Source organism: Vigna radiata, chromosome 7 (assembly GCF_000741045.1).
Source record: "Vigna radiata var. radiata cultivar VC1973A chromosome 7, Vradiata_ver6, whole genome shotgun sequence".
NCBI lineage: Eukaryota > Viridiplantae > Streptophyta > Magnoliopsida > Fabales > Fabaceae > Vigna > Vigna radiata.
In genome coordinates this window covers 39,945,815-39,960,760 of record NC_028357.1, presented here as the reverse complement: position 1 = coordinate 39,960,760, position 14,946 = coordinate 39,945,815, and the positions used below count along the sequence as shown (strand labels likewise).

At 31.8% G+C, this 14,946-nt stretch overlaps 1 protein-coding gene across 6 annotated transcripts; it reads right to left on the bottom strand.

The window, feature by feature from the left end:
• Positions 1-6,230: 6,230 nt before the first annotated feature.
• Positions 6,231-10,030, bottom strand: LOC106767179. 6 transcript variants are annotated; one of them, XR_002668724.1, is made up of 4 exons: positions 9,738-10,026; positions 7,624-9,416; positions 7,266-7,366; positions 6,236-7,151 (listed from the first exon to the last, which is right to left on the bottom strand). XR_002668724.1 is itself a non-coding variant. In XM_014652019.2 (2 exons), exons 1-2 carry the CDS (start codon positions 9,840-9,842, stop codon positions 9,336-9,338), a joined length of 186 nt encoding a protein of 61 aa, XP_014507505.1. In that variant the 5' UTR covers positions 9,843-10,013; the 3' UTR covers positions 8,984-9,335. The 6 variants fall into 6 exon arrangements, 1 of the variants encoding a protein (XP_014507505.1); XR_002668725.1 differs by having other exon boundaries at positions 7,266-7,361; XR_002668726.1 differs by lacking the exon at positions 6,236-7,151 and adding an exon at positions 7,159-7,173.
• Between the last annotated feature and the right edge of the window lie 4,916 nt (positions 10,031-14,946).

The window sequence follows — 14,946 nt, the reverse complement described above, 5'->3', positions numbered from 1 at the left end:
CTCTGACTTTGTTGCTTTCTCTTTCTTTTTTTTATATTATTATGCTATCATATTTTAATTCAATAATTAGCAATAATTTTGGGTTGCCCCCAAAGCCCAACACTGAGTACAAAACCTTTCTATATGTCCTTGTCGATGCACGGCATCACGGCAAATGGGTACTACCAAATTGGTTTGGTATAATTACAAACATTTGGTAGGTATGCTTTTTAAACTCCAACCAATAACATCGCTATTGATTTATTGAATGAAAATAATTCTTAAGAAAATCTTCTTAACTTATATATAAAGAAAAAGAATAATACTTTATGTAAAGTAATTTGAAGAACCTGTTGGAGGGGCCACCGAAAAGGAATATTGAAGTGCTCTGATTTCCTTCTTAAAGCCAACCTTTTGCTTTCGTGCTGCTTTCTTTCTACTCTGACACCAATCTCTATCAAGAAAAATTCAAAAGAAACAACTGTCGGTAGTTTTAAATTATAAACATAAACTTAAATAAAACATCTTAACCTTAAAATATTTATTCACATCATACAAATTTACTTTTGAAAATCAAATAAATAAATATATAAAAAATTTATTAATAAATATAAAATATTTAATATCAACAAATTAACTACTATATAATCTTTTTTTACAAAAATACCTAATACATTTTACTAAATTACTAAGTAATTATAAATAATAAAAGGATGAATTTAAAATGAAAAAAAAATAGTATAAAAATTAACCCTTTAGCTATAAGTTATTTTTTAGTAATTTATTAAGTGTCCAATTAATAGAACTTATAGAAGAATAAAATTAAGAATGAAGAAAAGTATAAAATTATATTTTCATTTTTAGGGTAAATGAGTTTTAAAGTAAAATAAGTTATTAAAAAGGTAAAATAACTTTTATGCATACATGACACCAAAATAAAAATAAATTTAACAATGTTAAATAATTAAAACCCAATTTTTGAATTCTTGTCAAAAAAAGAAAATAAACATGGATAATAAAGTAAAATTTATGGTGTTTTTTTCTGATATTACAATAGAAATAAATTATATTATAATAGAAAATAGATATATTTGTTTGTATATTTATTAAAAGATATTTAAAAAATTAATGTACGAATGAATTGGTATAATATATATTGTAATATTCATTTAATAAGTAAATAAATAGAATTCTCTAATATATATTAATATACGCGCTTAATTTATGAATGGAAATATTTGTTTAGTTTATATTGTCATAACTCTTTAATCAATATATGCATCATGATATACATGATTCATTTAATATTTATTACATCGCTCAATTCATCTGATATTTTTTTTGTTTTGCTTGGATTCTTGGTCTAATGATTTTAAAATCAATTAAAATTATAACTTTTTAATATAGTAAATTTGATTAAGAAAAGAATTTTAACTTTAAACATAAATAATGATTTGAAGATTTATATGAATATTTTAAATTTGAGAAACTGATAATGCTATTTAAAAATTATTGTCGGTATTTATTATTTGCAGGTAGTATATATTTTAATATTTGTTTATAAATGAATTGGATGTAAGTGTTATACATATTGTCCATATTTGTATGTATTCATTATTCATAAAAAATTAAAATAAAAAAATAATTTATATTTTATCAAGTTAATAATTAAAATTAAAATTAGTTTGTATTTTGTTAGGTTAAATTTAATTAAAATTAAATTTAAATTTATATTTAATTTAATTCATATTATATTTTATATTTTTTTGTTTAAAAATTTATAAAATATATCTTTTAAAACATTTGTGAGTATTATGAGTATCTATAAATTTAAAATATTTACATATATTATGAGTATATGATCAATAATGAGTGAATTTTTTCGTTACCAATTAAGTCGTGGATAAATATTATTCGCATTTAATCCGACCCGTTGTTATGAACAACTTTTGTTAAATTTTGCTTTATCTATAATAAATATTAGCACACAATAATTATTTTGGGATGTTATAAATTATGGTGGAATGATTCTTTTAACAACAAAGTAAAAAATCTTTTGTCTTTTTTCTTTAAAAAAGAAAGTAAACAAATTATTATTTTAGAATTGAAGGAAAAATGAAAAAATAGTTGTTTTAGGATAATGTTATTTCCTTAGAAGAGATTCAGGTAACAAGAGTTTTAAATTCACTAAATTCAAGTTACGCTTATAACTACAACCAATTTTCTCATTTCTTGTTAATTCCCCTTAAATTCTTAAAAGCATTTAAAAGTTTATATTCCAACTTTCTTGGTCTTCCGTACCAACCCATGTTCATCAGTATAATTTTTATTTTTACTATTCACACTTCCCTTTCTTGCTTTTTGCACACGTCCTTCATCGATACAGATAAGAATTCAGCTTAACAAATTCATTGGTTCAAATAGTATTGGTCTTATTTTTTAAAACAAAAACTTAAAATTAAAGTCCCCATAGAAACATCTTTTCAAAAATTATAAATACTTTTAGAGCTTTGCTCCTTACACTTCCACATATTGCTTCCAGTACCTCTTCGTTCCTATTTTGCCCCCCAATAAAATTTAATTTTTAGGGTAAATATTTGGTTTAATCATTCAGGAAGTCTCTATTTTCGTAGGGAATCTCAATTTCGTCCCGTTCTTTTTGGATTTCTCAATTGGGTTCCAATTTTCTGAAAATTGCAACAATTAGGTCCTTTCCGTTAAATTGGATCTAACAGTGTTAGTGTGTATTTGACGTGGCACACTAAATTGACGTGGATATTTGTATACTTTTAAAAACAAAGAAATAAATAACACATCACTCACTCTTCTAACACACCACCACCTTCTTCAACTCAATGGATCCTTAAAGGTATTTATGTTGCAGTTAATGCTACACTGCCATCTTCTTAGTCTGGCACAGTATGAGACGAAGGCTTTTTGGATACCCATAACCGTTGAGACCACAATTATTTACAGTTGTTTGTAATTTTTCACTGCAACAAAGCTATAATCACAATTAAAACCTTGCCCNNCATAAATGATTAAAAATTATCAAATAAAAAAGCACATTAGCTAGCCAATGAACCAAGACAANAAGCCCACCAAAATGCAGAATAAGATCATTAAAGCTATTGTAGAAAAAGATAAACCCGACAAAGGCAGATTGAACATGTAAATCTCAACATTGATTTCACTTAAACCAACTAAGTCTCTAACAAAACTTATTTCAACATCTCAGACTCATCTGTTTGTCAAGCGGTACCTATCTCGATCCAGAGAAAGTCTTCCAACTCCTCCTTGTGCGTGCATTCACTTCCCAATTCATCACCAGTTTCATCATCTTGGCATTCCTCCCCAAAATCATGAGGACTTCTTTGCCTACTTCGCTGGGTAGGCACCAAAAATCCAATATCATCCCTCTTCTGGTACAAATCATAAATCTTTCCCCAAAAACTCAATACACACATATACAAAAAAGAACCCTAACATCAATCAGAAAATAAAGTCAGAAAATAAAATCATGGATTTTTGCGCGAAGCCATTCATAGGGGGCGGATTTGGGGTTGTGTCATTTGATTCGAAGATTTGCTCGCGGATGGCTTGGAACGAGTGGTTGGGATTGACATCGATGAAAAAGGCGTCGTCAGAGACGGTGACGGCAGGGGAGGCGGCGTCCTCAACGGAGAGAGGGTTCGATTCGGGTTCTGGCTTAAAATCCTCAACGAAGGCAGCGTCCTCGTAGTGACATGATGTTCCTGCAATCAAGACTTGCAATTTGGATTCTGGCTTAAAATCTCTATGGAGAAATCTCTGTAATGAAATTGAACGTTTTAGTTTTAGTTATTAACGGTGGGGAAGATGAGTGTTGCACTCCAGCAATGTTAATTTATGGTGGAGGTGATGAAAGATCCCATGGTGATTTGTGGCTGGTGTTCCGATGATGCATTAGGGGAAATGCTAGGGTTGTTGGAGGTGGCAGATCATGATGATGTGTCAAGGTACGTGGTTTAATTGAATGTTTAATAAAAAATAAAATTTCATATCAGCGAGCCACGTCACCATACATTAACGCTGTTAGACTCAATTTAACGGAAAGGACCCAATTGTTGCAATTTTTAAAAAATTGGGACCCAATTGAGAAATCCAAAAAGAACGAGACGAAATTGAGATTTCCTGCGAAAACAGGAACTTCTTGAATGATTAAACCTAAATATTTTTCTATCTTCTACCCACTCCATTAATAACCTAATAATAGTCCTCCTATATGGATGGATGCAGCAGCAAGCAAACAAACTCTTCTTCCTCTTTACCTTGGATTGTTTCTTTGTGCTTTGAGAGTGTGTTTTGCAATGTGCTTAATGGGAGGTTACAAGTTCGTGGTGGTGCATGAAACTCATGTAGCAACAAAGAGATTGGTTTTTGTGATAATGGTAAAGGTACAGTGGGAAAAGTAGTAAAGGTACAGTGCAAAATCGTCCCAGAACCCAAATGCTTAATAAATCATATAAAAATATATTAATCATGAAACGGATGTGATCATCCGTAAGCGGATGTCAACATCCGTAAGGTAAATTTATTATAGAAAGTTATAATTTTGAAAACTATTTAATATAGTAATTTATGATTTGTTAATATTTGAATAAATATGAGTGGTAGTGAGATTTTGATGGAAGGAAAAAAAGAAATATGAGTGGTAGTGACGATTGGGTTGCAGAGGTCGTAGCATCTGGCCTTGCACCAACCGGGGAGGTAGGGGTGGGGGNGGGGGTGGGGGCAGGGGGCTTGTGGCTGAGTGAAACAGAAAGGGTATTAGGATTTTAAAAGTTAAAAAGTAAAATAAGTAAAAAATAAAAGTAAAAAAGGATAAGTTTGGAATTAAGAAATATTTTGGAGGTGGTGGGAGAAAATGGGGAGGTGGAGAGTACCTCTCATACTTTTATTTCTTAATTGACTATATACTTCTTAGAGGAAGATGTTGACAAAATAACTAAAAAAAAAATAAAATTAAAAAATGTCTCATATACCATCTCTAATAATACATGAAAATTTGTAGTTTTGTTACATGTGTGTTTATGCATTTGATATGGTTTGGGCCACTAAAAGTGAAATGCTTTAGTCGGAGAATGTTCTTGAACAGTTGGTTAACTGTTAAAGATAAGTATTTTGTTGGAACAGGTTAACCTGAACACGATATGTTGAAGAATAGTTAGAGCATGTACATGCACAACCTGTGGTGTGAGCTACATCTACACCTTTTAAAACACAGACTGCTATAAAAAAACATTCTGCTAAACATCAACTTATTGCTATTTTGTTATTTAGGTATCCTAAACATGTTAACAAAATGGTGACAAACTAAATTCGAAAGCGATATATGATAACAATCTTACAAAGAAGAAAAAAAGGGTGGTGGCGAGGTCATTTTCAGTACCTTTTCGAGGCCACTTGGAAAGGGTTTTATACTTTAATTCAAGTCAATGGAGAGGAGAAAGTGAGTGAAGTAACAGTGAACTTGGCACAGAATAAATACGTGTTAAGAAAATGGGAACACAGAGAATATTGATTAAATAAACCAGTTTTCCCACACTAGCCTTCATCTACCAAACTTTCTACTTTTAATAATGTCTGTGTTTAACATCTTAGTATAATATTGATTACTTTTATAATGTTCGGTTCAATGTTAAAAGTTGAGAAACAAGAGTTTAGCGCTTCATAGACTTGATCTTACCAAACAAAATGCAAGCATAAAAAGTACGATATAATAAATCGAGAAACCTAATATACAAGTGACTGTCTCTTTTTCGTGCAAATAATCAAATAATCAGAATAAAATATTTTGGTTTTAGATTATGGAGACTAGGACAGAGAAGTACGGTTAACATGTGTCTACCTTGTAGCGATGTATTGTGTTCGTATATGCTACTAAATTTATGAGTGGCTGCTGCGAATAATTGCGTAGTCTAACTACTCCAGGCTAAATTGAAGAACAATACCTTAATATAAATTGGAAAAATTAACTTGGCATGTATGATGTAATCGATGTAGTAAAAGGGCTGATAATATGAATAGCGTCTTTTTTTTTAAGGGGTGATAGTACGTAAGATTTATTACTAAGTTTATTTTAATTTTCTACAACTTCAAAAAAAAAAAATTCTGAGTTTCGAAGAGTAAAATCATATACTACAGCAATGCATCAAAATGACTATCACCCCTTAAAAATGACTAAAAGCAAGAATCTATCATATACTACAGCAATGCATCAAATCTTAGAATAGTTACAAAATATGCGAATCCTCTCAGTTGCCTCAAATCATAATTTTACACTAAGTTAAAGAACCACAGCTTCACCTTAGAATTTGTGTTCTTCTCCTGAACATCAATATACAAATACTAATATGTTTATTAAAGAAAAAGACTTACAACCCCAACTTCCCAGTCAAAAAACTAAAAATGTACGGTGACATTCACAAATCGAGAAGTCAAAATCTCAAACATCTCAAAAAATAAGCTGATTGAGCCCATTCGAGGAATAGCCAAATAATTTGGCTCTTACCCATTCCAACATAAAAGATTAAGCAATCAAATAATATATATGATAAATGTGTTGGCTTGAAAAAAAATGAATTACCAATTGCAGAATGTCATTTTAGGGGACAATAAGCCTGTCGCTATACAATGTGCAAGTGCAATTCACATATTCAAAGGTGCTGATGAATACAGGAGAACGGAGCGGGAGAAATAAAGTCGATGATGAGAAATGAAAAATATGTTAAGAAATAAGTGTTTTGTGTAAAGAGCATTATTGGAATTCCAAAAAAAAAAAAAATCACCCCCCACGCGTCCATGAAGCAGATAATTTCTCAACATTGTCCATTTGATGAACAATTCATGCATAACTAATTATATTCATCCACTCATTTTCTTTTTCATTCCTTTTTCACCCCGTTTATTTCATATATTTCTCTTTCTGTCCAATTAGATCACTTACTACATTTATAACTTTCACGCTCTTCTTTTTTTATACTTTGTACCCCTCTCTTACTCAGAGAAAAACAAACTAAACTACAACCATCTCGGGTATGAGATGATTTTTACAGTATAGCTCAGCATCATCAATCAAGTCCGTGGCAATTAATCCCCATTCTCCCGATCAATTACTACAATTAAAGGACCTACAAACGGAAGCACCAATAACTAGAAATCAGAGTATTTTATATGCCTTGTGCATCTAAGTGGATATAAACCTAGCGGAGAGAAAGAAGAGCAAAGGGCCAGAAATCGGAAACCTGTCTACTTGAGTATTTCCTTTCACGTTTGGAAACGACCATTAATGCCTTTCTAATTGGTAACCAGCACTATAGATTTTCCCGTTCATCAACCTCCTGTACTACCCAAGCAATAGGTAATTGCAATAAACAAGGCAACAAGCAGGAATTAGAGTATCACACGATCATCACCACAACTACAATATTCCACTAGTAGAGTTAAAGCGTAAATATTCTCAGTACTAAAATAAATGGGCACGATAGACATCAGCCTCCACTATATCCCACCATTGCACTAGATAGTTGCCACATACTAGAAAACAACACAACTAAAATATTTCACTTATGGAGAGAAAGAGTACAAATTATCAGTACTTACACACATCACCAAAGACATCAGCCATCCGTTTCCATTGCACTAGACAGTTGCCATATACTATACAATCAAAGAGTGAGAGTGTCACTCTAACACTGACCACTAGTAAGGGGAAAGAGTGAAATGCTAATGGAACCTTCCAGAAAATTCAACCTATCATCCTAATTTTAATAAAACTAGTTCCACAGAAACTAGGAATATCAATAACAAATATGTGATACCATGCAATAGGAAAAATCCACAAAAGATACCAATTACATACGCGATTTAAATGCAGTTACCTTACCTTAACAACACTGACCTTCAATAGAAAATCAGACGACTAGATCAGCTCATGACTACATATACCAGACAGAAGTGGTTTCCTATTCCAGTCTTTATGAACAAACAATAACTCGGTTCAATCAAATTGTAACACAAAGCAAACATGACAATAAAATCATTGGATTGAACTTAAAACATTTAGCTGTTGAGAGGACTACTGCATTGTAGCAGCCCATCCACATAATCATCGTGAATGTAATGCATAACTGACTAGTAGCAAGAGTTATCAACATTTCCCATGCACAAGTCTGTAAAAAGTACAAAAGACAATAACAATGATGGGGCAATTACTCATACCACAAGGTTTTCTGGAAAGGGCATAGGATTGAAAGAACAGCCAGCAAAGTGTAATCAGAGGCAGGCAAGAACAGAGAGGACAATGCAAACACGAGTGCTTAGTTGGGCCAAAAAGCGAGTGGCTGACTTGAAGAGTGAAAGAAAACAGAAGGGCCAAAGATTAATGAACATGAGCTAATGGGTTTTGTCAAAATTAAGGGTTCTGAAAAAGAGAGTGTGAAATCATAAAAGGAACCCTGGAAATGATTTTGCCACATTTTCATACAGCGGTGCAGTCTACCTCAATCAGTCACTCACTACCTATGCACACGATGCTAGATGTTCCCTGTAATGAATGCAGCTGTAACAGCACAATGGCGGCACCACACTGTTCTGCCTGAAATATTCATCTAGACACCAAACCAACAAGAACTTCTTCTACTTCTACGCCAAGTGCTTGCCTAATTGCAATATTGTCAAGACCTTGGGAAGAGTTAAGCATGTAAAGCATTTTTGACACTTGCTTATTTAAGTTAGTATTGCCACTTCATAATTCCTCTATAGCTCGATTTAACCTCAAAATTCTGTAGGTGAAAAGTATGAGAAAGAGGTCAAAAGAAACGCTGCAGAAAATGGTTTGATACCAAGTCTCCACTCTAAGACTTATTTTTAAGCAGGCCAGTCTGTCCAATTATATCTGAATATCAGAGTAAAACACAGAGAACAAGGTAATTGCCAAACAAGTAAGAACACATTCACAATATAGAAGAAGAAGCAGCAGCACTTAATGATTTATGCACCACAGTCAGATGGACACACTAGAGAGTTTACAGACTTTTATTTCAGTGAGTTGATAATATGATCCAATACTTGGTTGATTTCCAAAACTCATACTTGTAAAGAAGAATAAGGTTCAAGTATGACCGAAAAAATCCATGGAAACACATTAGAAATCCACGCAATTAATTTGAAGTGCTAGGGAGTACCATATTTTATTTGAGCAGTAGATATAGCATGGGAAGGGAATTACAAAGTAAAAGGCAGCAAAATTTCAACATATTCGAATTCAATAAAGAGAATCCTTCTGATTGGCCTGCTGCTGCAATAATTTTTCTCTAACCCTTCTGATTGGCCTGCTGCTTCAATAATTCTTCTCTAACCCTTCTGATCTCCGCTTCCTTCTCCAACCTCTCTTGCTGAAACATATTATGATACAGAAAGAGGATCAAGAAAGTAAAAACAAATTAGAGTTGCAAAAGTCCGCGAACTTTGCCACAAAAAATATAATGCGCCTTTCATTACAATGCAATAATACAAACTCGGTACTGGATATAGAACAAAATAGTGTATATGCGAAATGAAATCCTAAAATAAAATAAAAGCTTAGTTAGGTGTGAAATTATAATTGTAATAATGATTTGTTTGATGATATCTAGGGTTTTCTTTCACTGAAGAGTAAAATTGGAGGAGGGAATTGAGAGAAAGATGAATAAAATGAAGAAGCAAAGCGAAAGAACCTTTTCGTCCTGATGGAGAGCGATCCAGACATGGACTTTGTCCATGGACTGCCAGAACACGAAAGCACCCAGCGTCATCGCGAAATACGATGCCACCCTAACCATCTTTCTTCTTCTTCTTCTCTGTTACGATTTAGTTTCAGCTTTTTTCCTTGTTATCAAAATCTCTGCTTTGCTAATTTTCCCTTCTCAGCTTCTTCTTCTTCTATGTTGGGAATGTGATTTCGCGATCCTCAGCTTTTCTGGGCTCGTGGTTACAGTATGACCCAACTACGATACGAAACCACGTCTCGTTCTGACCTTCAATTACAAATTTTACTTCCTGCACCCCACAATTTCCTTCTGCAATTCCCCAAACTTTTAATGTAACCATTCTACCCTTTTACCCTTGGTAAAAGTGATTTCTACATTACATAGGAAATCTTTTGAAATAAAATTTTCAGAATTTTCAAAACAAGATTTTTGAAATAAAACTTTTAAAATGTCTTAAATGTATTTTGTAATAATAAGTTCTTTTAATATATAATGTATAATATAAGCAATCACAGGATTGTCATAGCTTTTTTTCAACATTATTTTTGCAAATAACTTTTTGCATTATTATGCAATAAATAGTAAGTTTCATTAATAGGTTTAATATCTATTTTAGTATTTATATTCGTCATGTTTATTTAAAGTAGTCTTTAAGTTTTTACAGCGTTTAAAATAGTCTCTCTTTTTTTCACCGACGTGTCTGACGTGCTAACGAAATAATATCCACATAAATCAATATTGAATGACCTATCAGTTTGGTACATGACATGTTAAGGAGAAGTGACGTGTCGATATTAAGTTAAAGTTGTTTCTGTAAAACTAAATTCACATTGGTTTTGAAATGACTATTCAATTTGGGTGCAATTTTGGTTGAAAAAATTGGTGAAATTGTTGTATAATTTGAGTTTGTTTTTCATTGAAATTACAATTAGAGGAGCGTAGGTCAAGTAAGTGTTCCTAACTAGATATTGTAGTTGTTGTATCAGGGTTTTAAGGTTCATTGTTGTGCTCAATATGTTAATTATGTTGAATGCATTTTTTTTGTTTGATGAAGGCCGCAATTGTAGGTTTCTTGGACAAGCTAAGTGATGGATGACTCACGGTTGATTTGGAGATGGTCTAACCTGATGGCTTCCATGATGGTTATTTGATTTGGGTGGTGGATTTAATGAAAGTACTAATATGATGGTGGAGGTGCGTTGAGGTTGATGGAGACAAAGGTTCACAAAGTGGTGGAGAAGATCTCGCAATTTAGGGTTCGTTCTCGCGGTGGTGTTGTGTTCCTCACGGTGTTTGTGTGTTTTGCATGTTTTTTATGATGAAGGAGGTTAAAGGAGAACATTAACGAAGGTTTGATGCGTCACGATGGTCCATTGGTCGCGATGGTGGTTTTGCGATTCACGATGACTCCGATTTGGGGTTTCAAGGAAGATGAAGGCACAAAAGATGCTTGTTGGAGATGAGCATCGTGGTCTCGTGATGGTCCATGATGGAAAGTGGGTCTTATTCTTGGGTTGTGTTACCTTCGTTTGTAGGTGCCAAGATGGGCATGGTTGACAGAGATGTGAGGGTTTCGTGGTGGCATTGTGGTGATGGAGACTAGTGCGAAGAAGATGGTCTGGTCATGGATTGGTTTTCATGGTAGCGTAAACCTGGGTTTACAATGGTGAACTATTGTGTCTTGCGGTGGTAGAGTAAGGTCATGGCGGCTAGGTTTTTTAAAGTTGGAAATGGAATATGATGATGATGAGGTGGGCATGTCAAATCAAATGAGTTACGTCATTTATTGATGGTTGACCTTGACTCTATGTCTTTAACAATTTAGACGTAATGAACGAAGAAGATCAAATTAAACAAATTTAAAAAAAAAATGATCACTTTAAATATAAAAAAAACTCAAAAACCATTTTGACAAAAATAACATAAAAATAATATATAAAAACCAAAATAAATATTAAACCTTTATTAATAACCACCTCACAAAAAAACATGTATAAAAGGAAAAATAAAAGTCATCTTCAATTTCCAAAACATTTAATCACATAAAAAAAATGCCAAAACCTTGCTGGTTTCAGACGCACAAAATTATCACTTGCAACTTTTTACAAAAAGTTATTTCTCATTGTATAAATTATATATATAAATTATATATATATATATATATATATATATATATATATATATATATATATATATATATATATATATATATATATATATATGGACTGCCTACTAGTGACATAAAAGCCACCTTAAAGTATAGTTAATAATTATTGAATAAATAAAATTTATGTTAAAATATGAAATAATTAATTATTCAAGGTATAATTAATGATTTTTTATTTTTTAAAATATAGAATAATTAACTTTATTAATTAAAACCATAAAAATTCATATAACAGATTATTTTAAAGACAAAAATACTCTTTTTGTCTTTTATGTATATAATAGTTTTCTAAACACAGAAGAAACATTAGAATTTCTAACTTCTAATATCTCTATGATGCTTGAAGACCGTATTTCAATAAAAACTTGAAACATGAAGGTTTGAAAGGTAAAAGCTTGAAACATTTGAAAGGTACCATCTTTAAATTTTGCAAAAAAAAAAATATCTTTGAAATTTCTAGTATCTTCCAAGTTCTTTTGTAATAGAAAGATTGTGCTTTTTTTATGGAAAAAGTTTTCTCTTTCTTCGTGTTACGTTCTGCCACTCTTTCAAATTAATTTTTCTTATTTGTTTTGAATATGCGTGAATGATAAATAAAATGATAATTTTTTACATTTTTCTTATTTTTCATATTACTTTTGCTTTTTGATTGAGAAAACAAATCACATAATCACATTTTTTATTTTTAATTATTTTAAACTTTTTATTTTGCGTATTAAATAAATTATCAATTAGAATTGTATATCACTTGTGGATATTTTTGTTTTTAAATAAAATAAAAGTATACTAATGAGTATTGAAGTTAGAATTGATGTTAGTCTATTATAACCATTTTGTAAACTTCAATGTTTATTAATTATTTTTAGGTTTAATTTTTTATTTACTTTTTAGATTAATAGTTAAGTTTCAACTTTATTTCTACTTTTAAAAAAATATTAATTTTTTTTCCGTTTTATATAATTTGTACTAATTAAGTCTATTTCGTAAATTTTGTAAAAACATAATTAATTGTATGGTGATATAGTAAAAAAATCTGTATTTTCTTCTTTCTCTCCTCTCTCCTTTGTTTCTATGCACTTTTCCCAAAAAAAGTATAATCTTTTTGGGATAATTTGTTGCTACCGGTATTGGAAAATGATGATGATCGTGATGATAATTGAGCAATTTTAATCTTCTTCAAGGCTTTCATTCGTTCTATCCTTGCGCGTTTCAACATGGCAAGTTCAAATATCTCTCTGATTAGCTTAAGGTGAGCTGCATCCAGTGAAAGAGCTTGTGGAGATCTTAGAGGTTTCAGAGTCTTCTTATCAGAAGTCTTTTTTCCATTTCTCCTTCGTTGGGGTTTGTTGTGCATGGTTCCCAAAATCTTTCCCCATCAATGGCATGCTTGTTACTTTCATCAAATCCCCAGAAACTTCACTAAAACTCAATTCATTGTGGAATAAACTTGGCACATCATCACCTTTAATAGAATCTCCAACAATCCCACCAACAACCTTAGAAAATAATGTCTTTCCTTGTTTTGCACTACTTGAGACAAAGACTTTCTTTGAATTGTCTCCAATTAGTGCCATTCAAGATCAACTTCGATATTCCTATTTTTTACACTATTATTATCCATCTAAGAACCACAAAACTGATTTAACTTCTCCTTGCTAGTTATACTATAAATCACAAACATACTTGAAACTGCCTCCACAAATTCAATACTTGAACTCAACCCATTATACAAAATGACCTCCTAAACGGATATGATGTACTAAGGGATTAATTTTCGCAAATAATCAAGTAGGCAACTTTCAATACATCTTAACTTTGATTCGGATACCTTTCTCCGCTTCTTTGGCTTTTTCGAACATTACACAGATCTAAGCAATAGTTCACCAGAAAAATGTTTTCTTTTCCTTCCCATTGTCTATTTTCCACAAGCATACCTTGACAACACTGACTAGATTGACACGATTGTCTTTGTTGAGGGCTACATAGGAAAACCAATCAAGGTCAACAAATTTGAAGTGAAAAAGAATATTAAGGAAAAGAAATAAAGAGAAAGGAATGAGAAAGAACCAAAAGTGAGATCGGTCATGGCGATGTTTTCGTTATTGTTGAACATTGAGGAAACGGTTGAAGAAGAAAAGAGGGAAATAAAAGGAAAACTAAAACCCTAGGAGGAATGAGGAGAAGCATAAGAGAGAAAAAAGATGGGTTTGTGTCGCACGTAGAGGAACAAAGGAGAGAAAGAAGAAAATGCAAACTTTATTGCTAGGTCACTGCACAGTTAACTCCGTTTATGCAAAATTAACAGAATATACTTGATTTGTGTAAATTATACAAAATGGGAAAGAAATTGATACTTTTTAAAAGTAGGGATGAAGTTGAGACTTAACGGTGAATCTAGTGACTAAATAAGCAATTAAACCTTATTTTTAACTAATATCCTTTTAATATGAGAGTGAGCACTCTCAAACAAAATGCATAACTCAATATCCTATTATATATGTTAGCAAAATTAAAAGATGAAGTTTTGATGATGAACAGATTTGCACAAGACAATATTCACAAAGAAGGATTGAAGATCTCCGCATTTTATAAAGCTTTGTTAATAATNAAAAATGATGTAATAGTGCTCTAAAATGTAATAGGGTTGATTCTTATGACTTATATGTAATTAATCTTTATTGGGAATCTTCCACAAGNTGTTTTAATCGATTAAACCAAGTTTTAATCGATTAAAACGTGGCCANCACTGAAAACCCAATTGCNNCTGGAATAATCGATTAAAGTGAATTTTAATCGATTAGTTAATCGATTAATCCTNAGAATAATCGATTAACACTAGCCGTTGGGTGTTTCAGATTTGAAAAACTAGCCGTTGTACTCATTTTAATCGATTAATACTTATGTTAATCGATTAAAAGCGTTGGATGGCCTGTTTTCGAAGAATGGAAGAGTATTGAGCTGAGACTATAAAATGGCTCACCTCTTATTTCGAATTTAACTCTTCCCTTG

Bases quoted from the DNA above. Each gene is read 5' to 3' on its own strand.
- LOC106767179 (XM_014652019.2), bottom strand. From the start codon at position 9,842: ATGGTTAGGGTGGCATCGTATTTCGCGATGACGCTGGGTGCTTTCGTG. The intron at 9,417-9,737 runs GTTCTTTCGCTT...AATATGTTTCAG, and splicing joins CTCTCCATCAGGACGAAAAG to CAAGAGAGGTTGGAGAAGGA.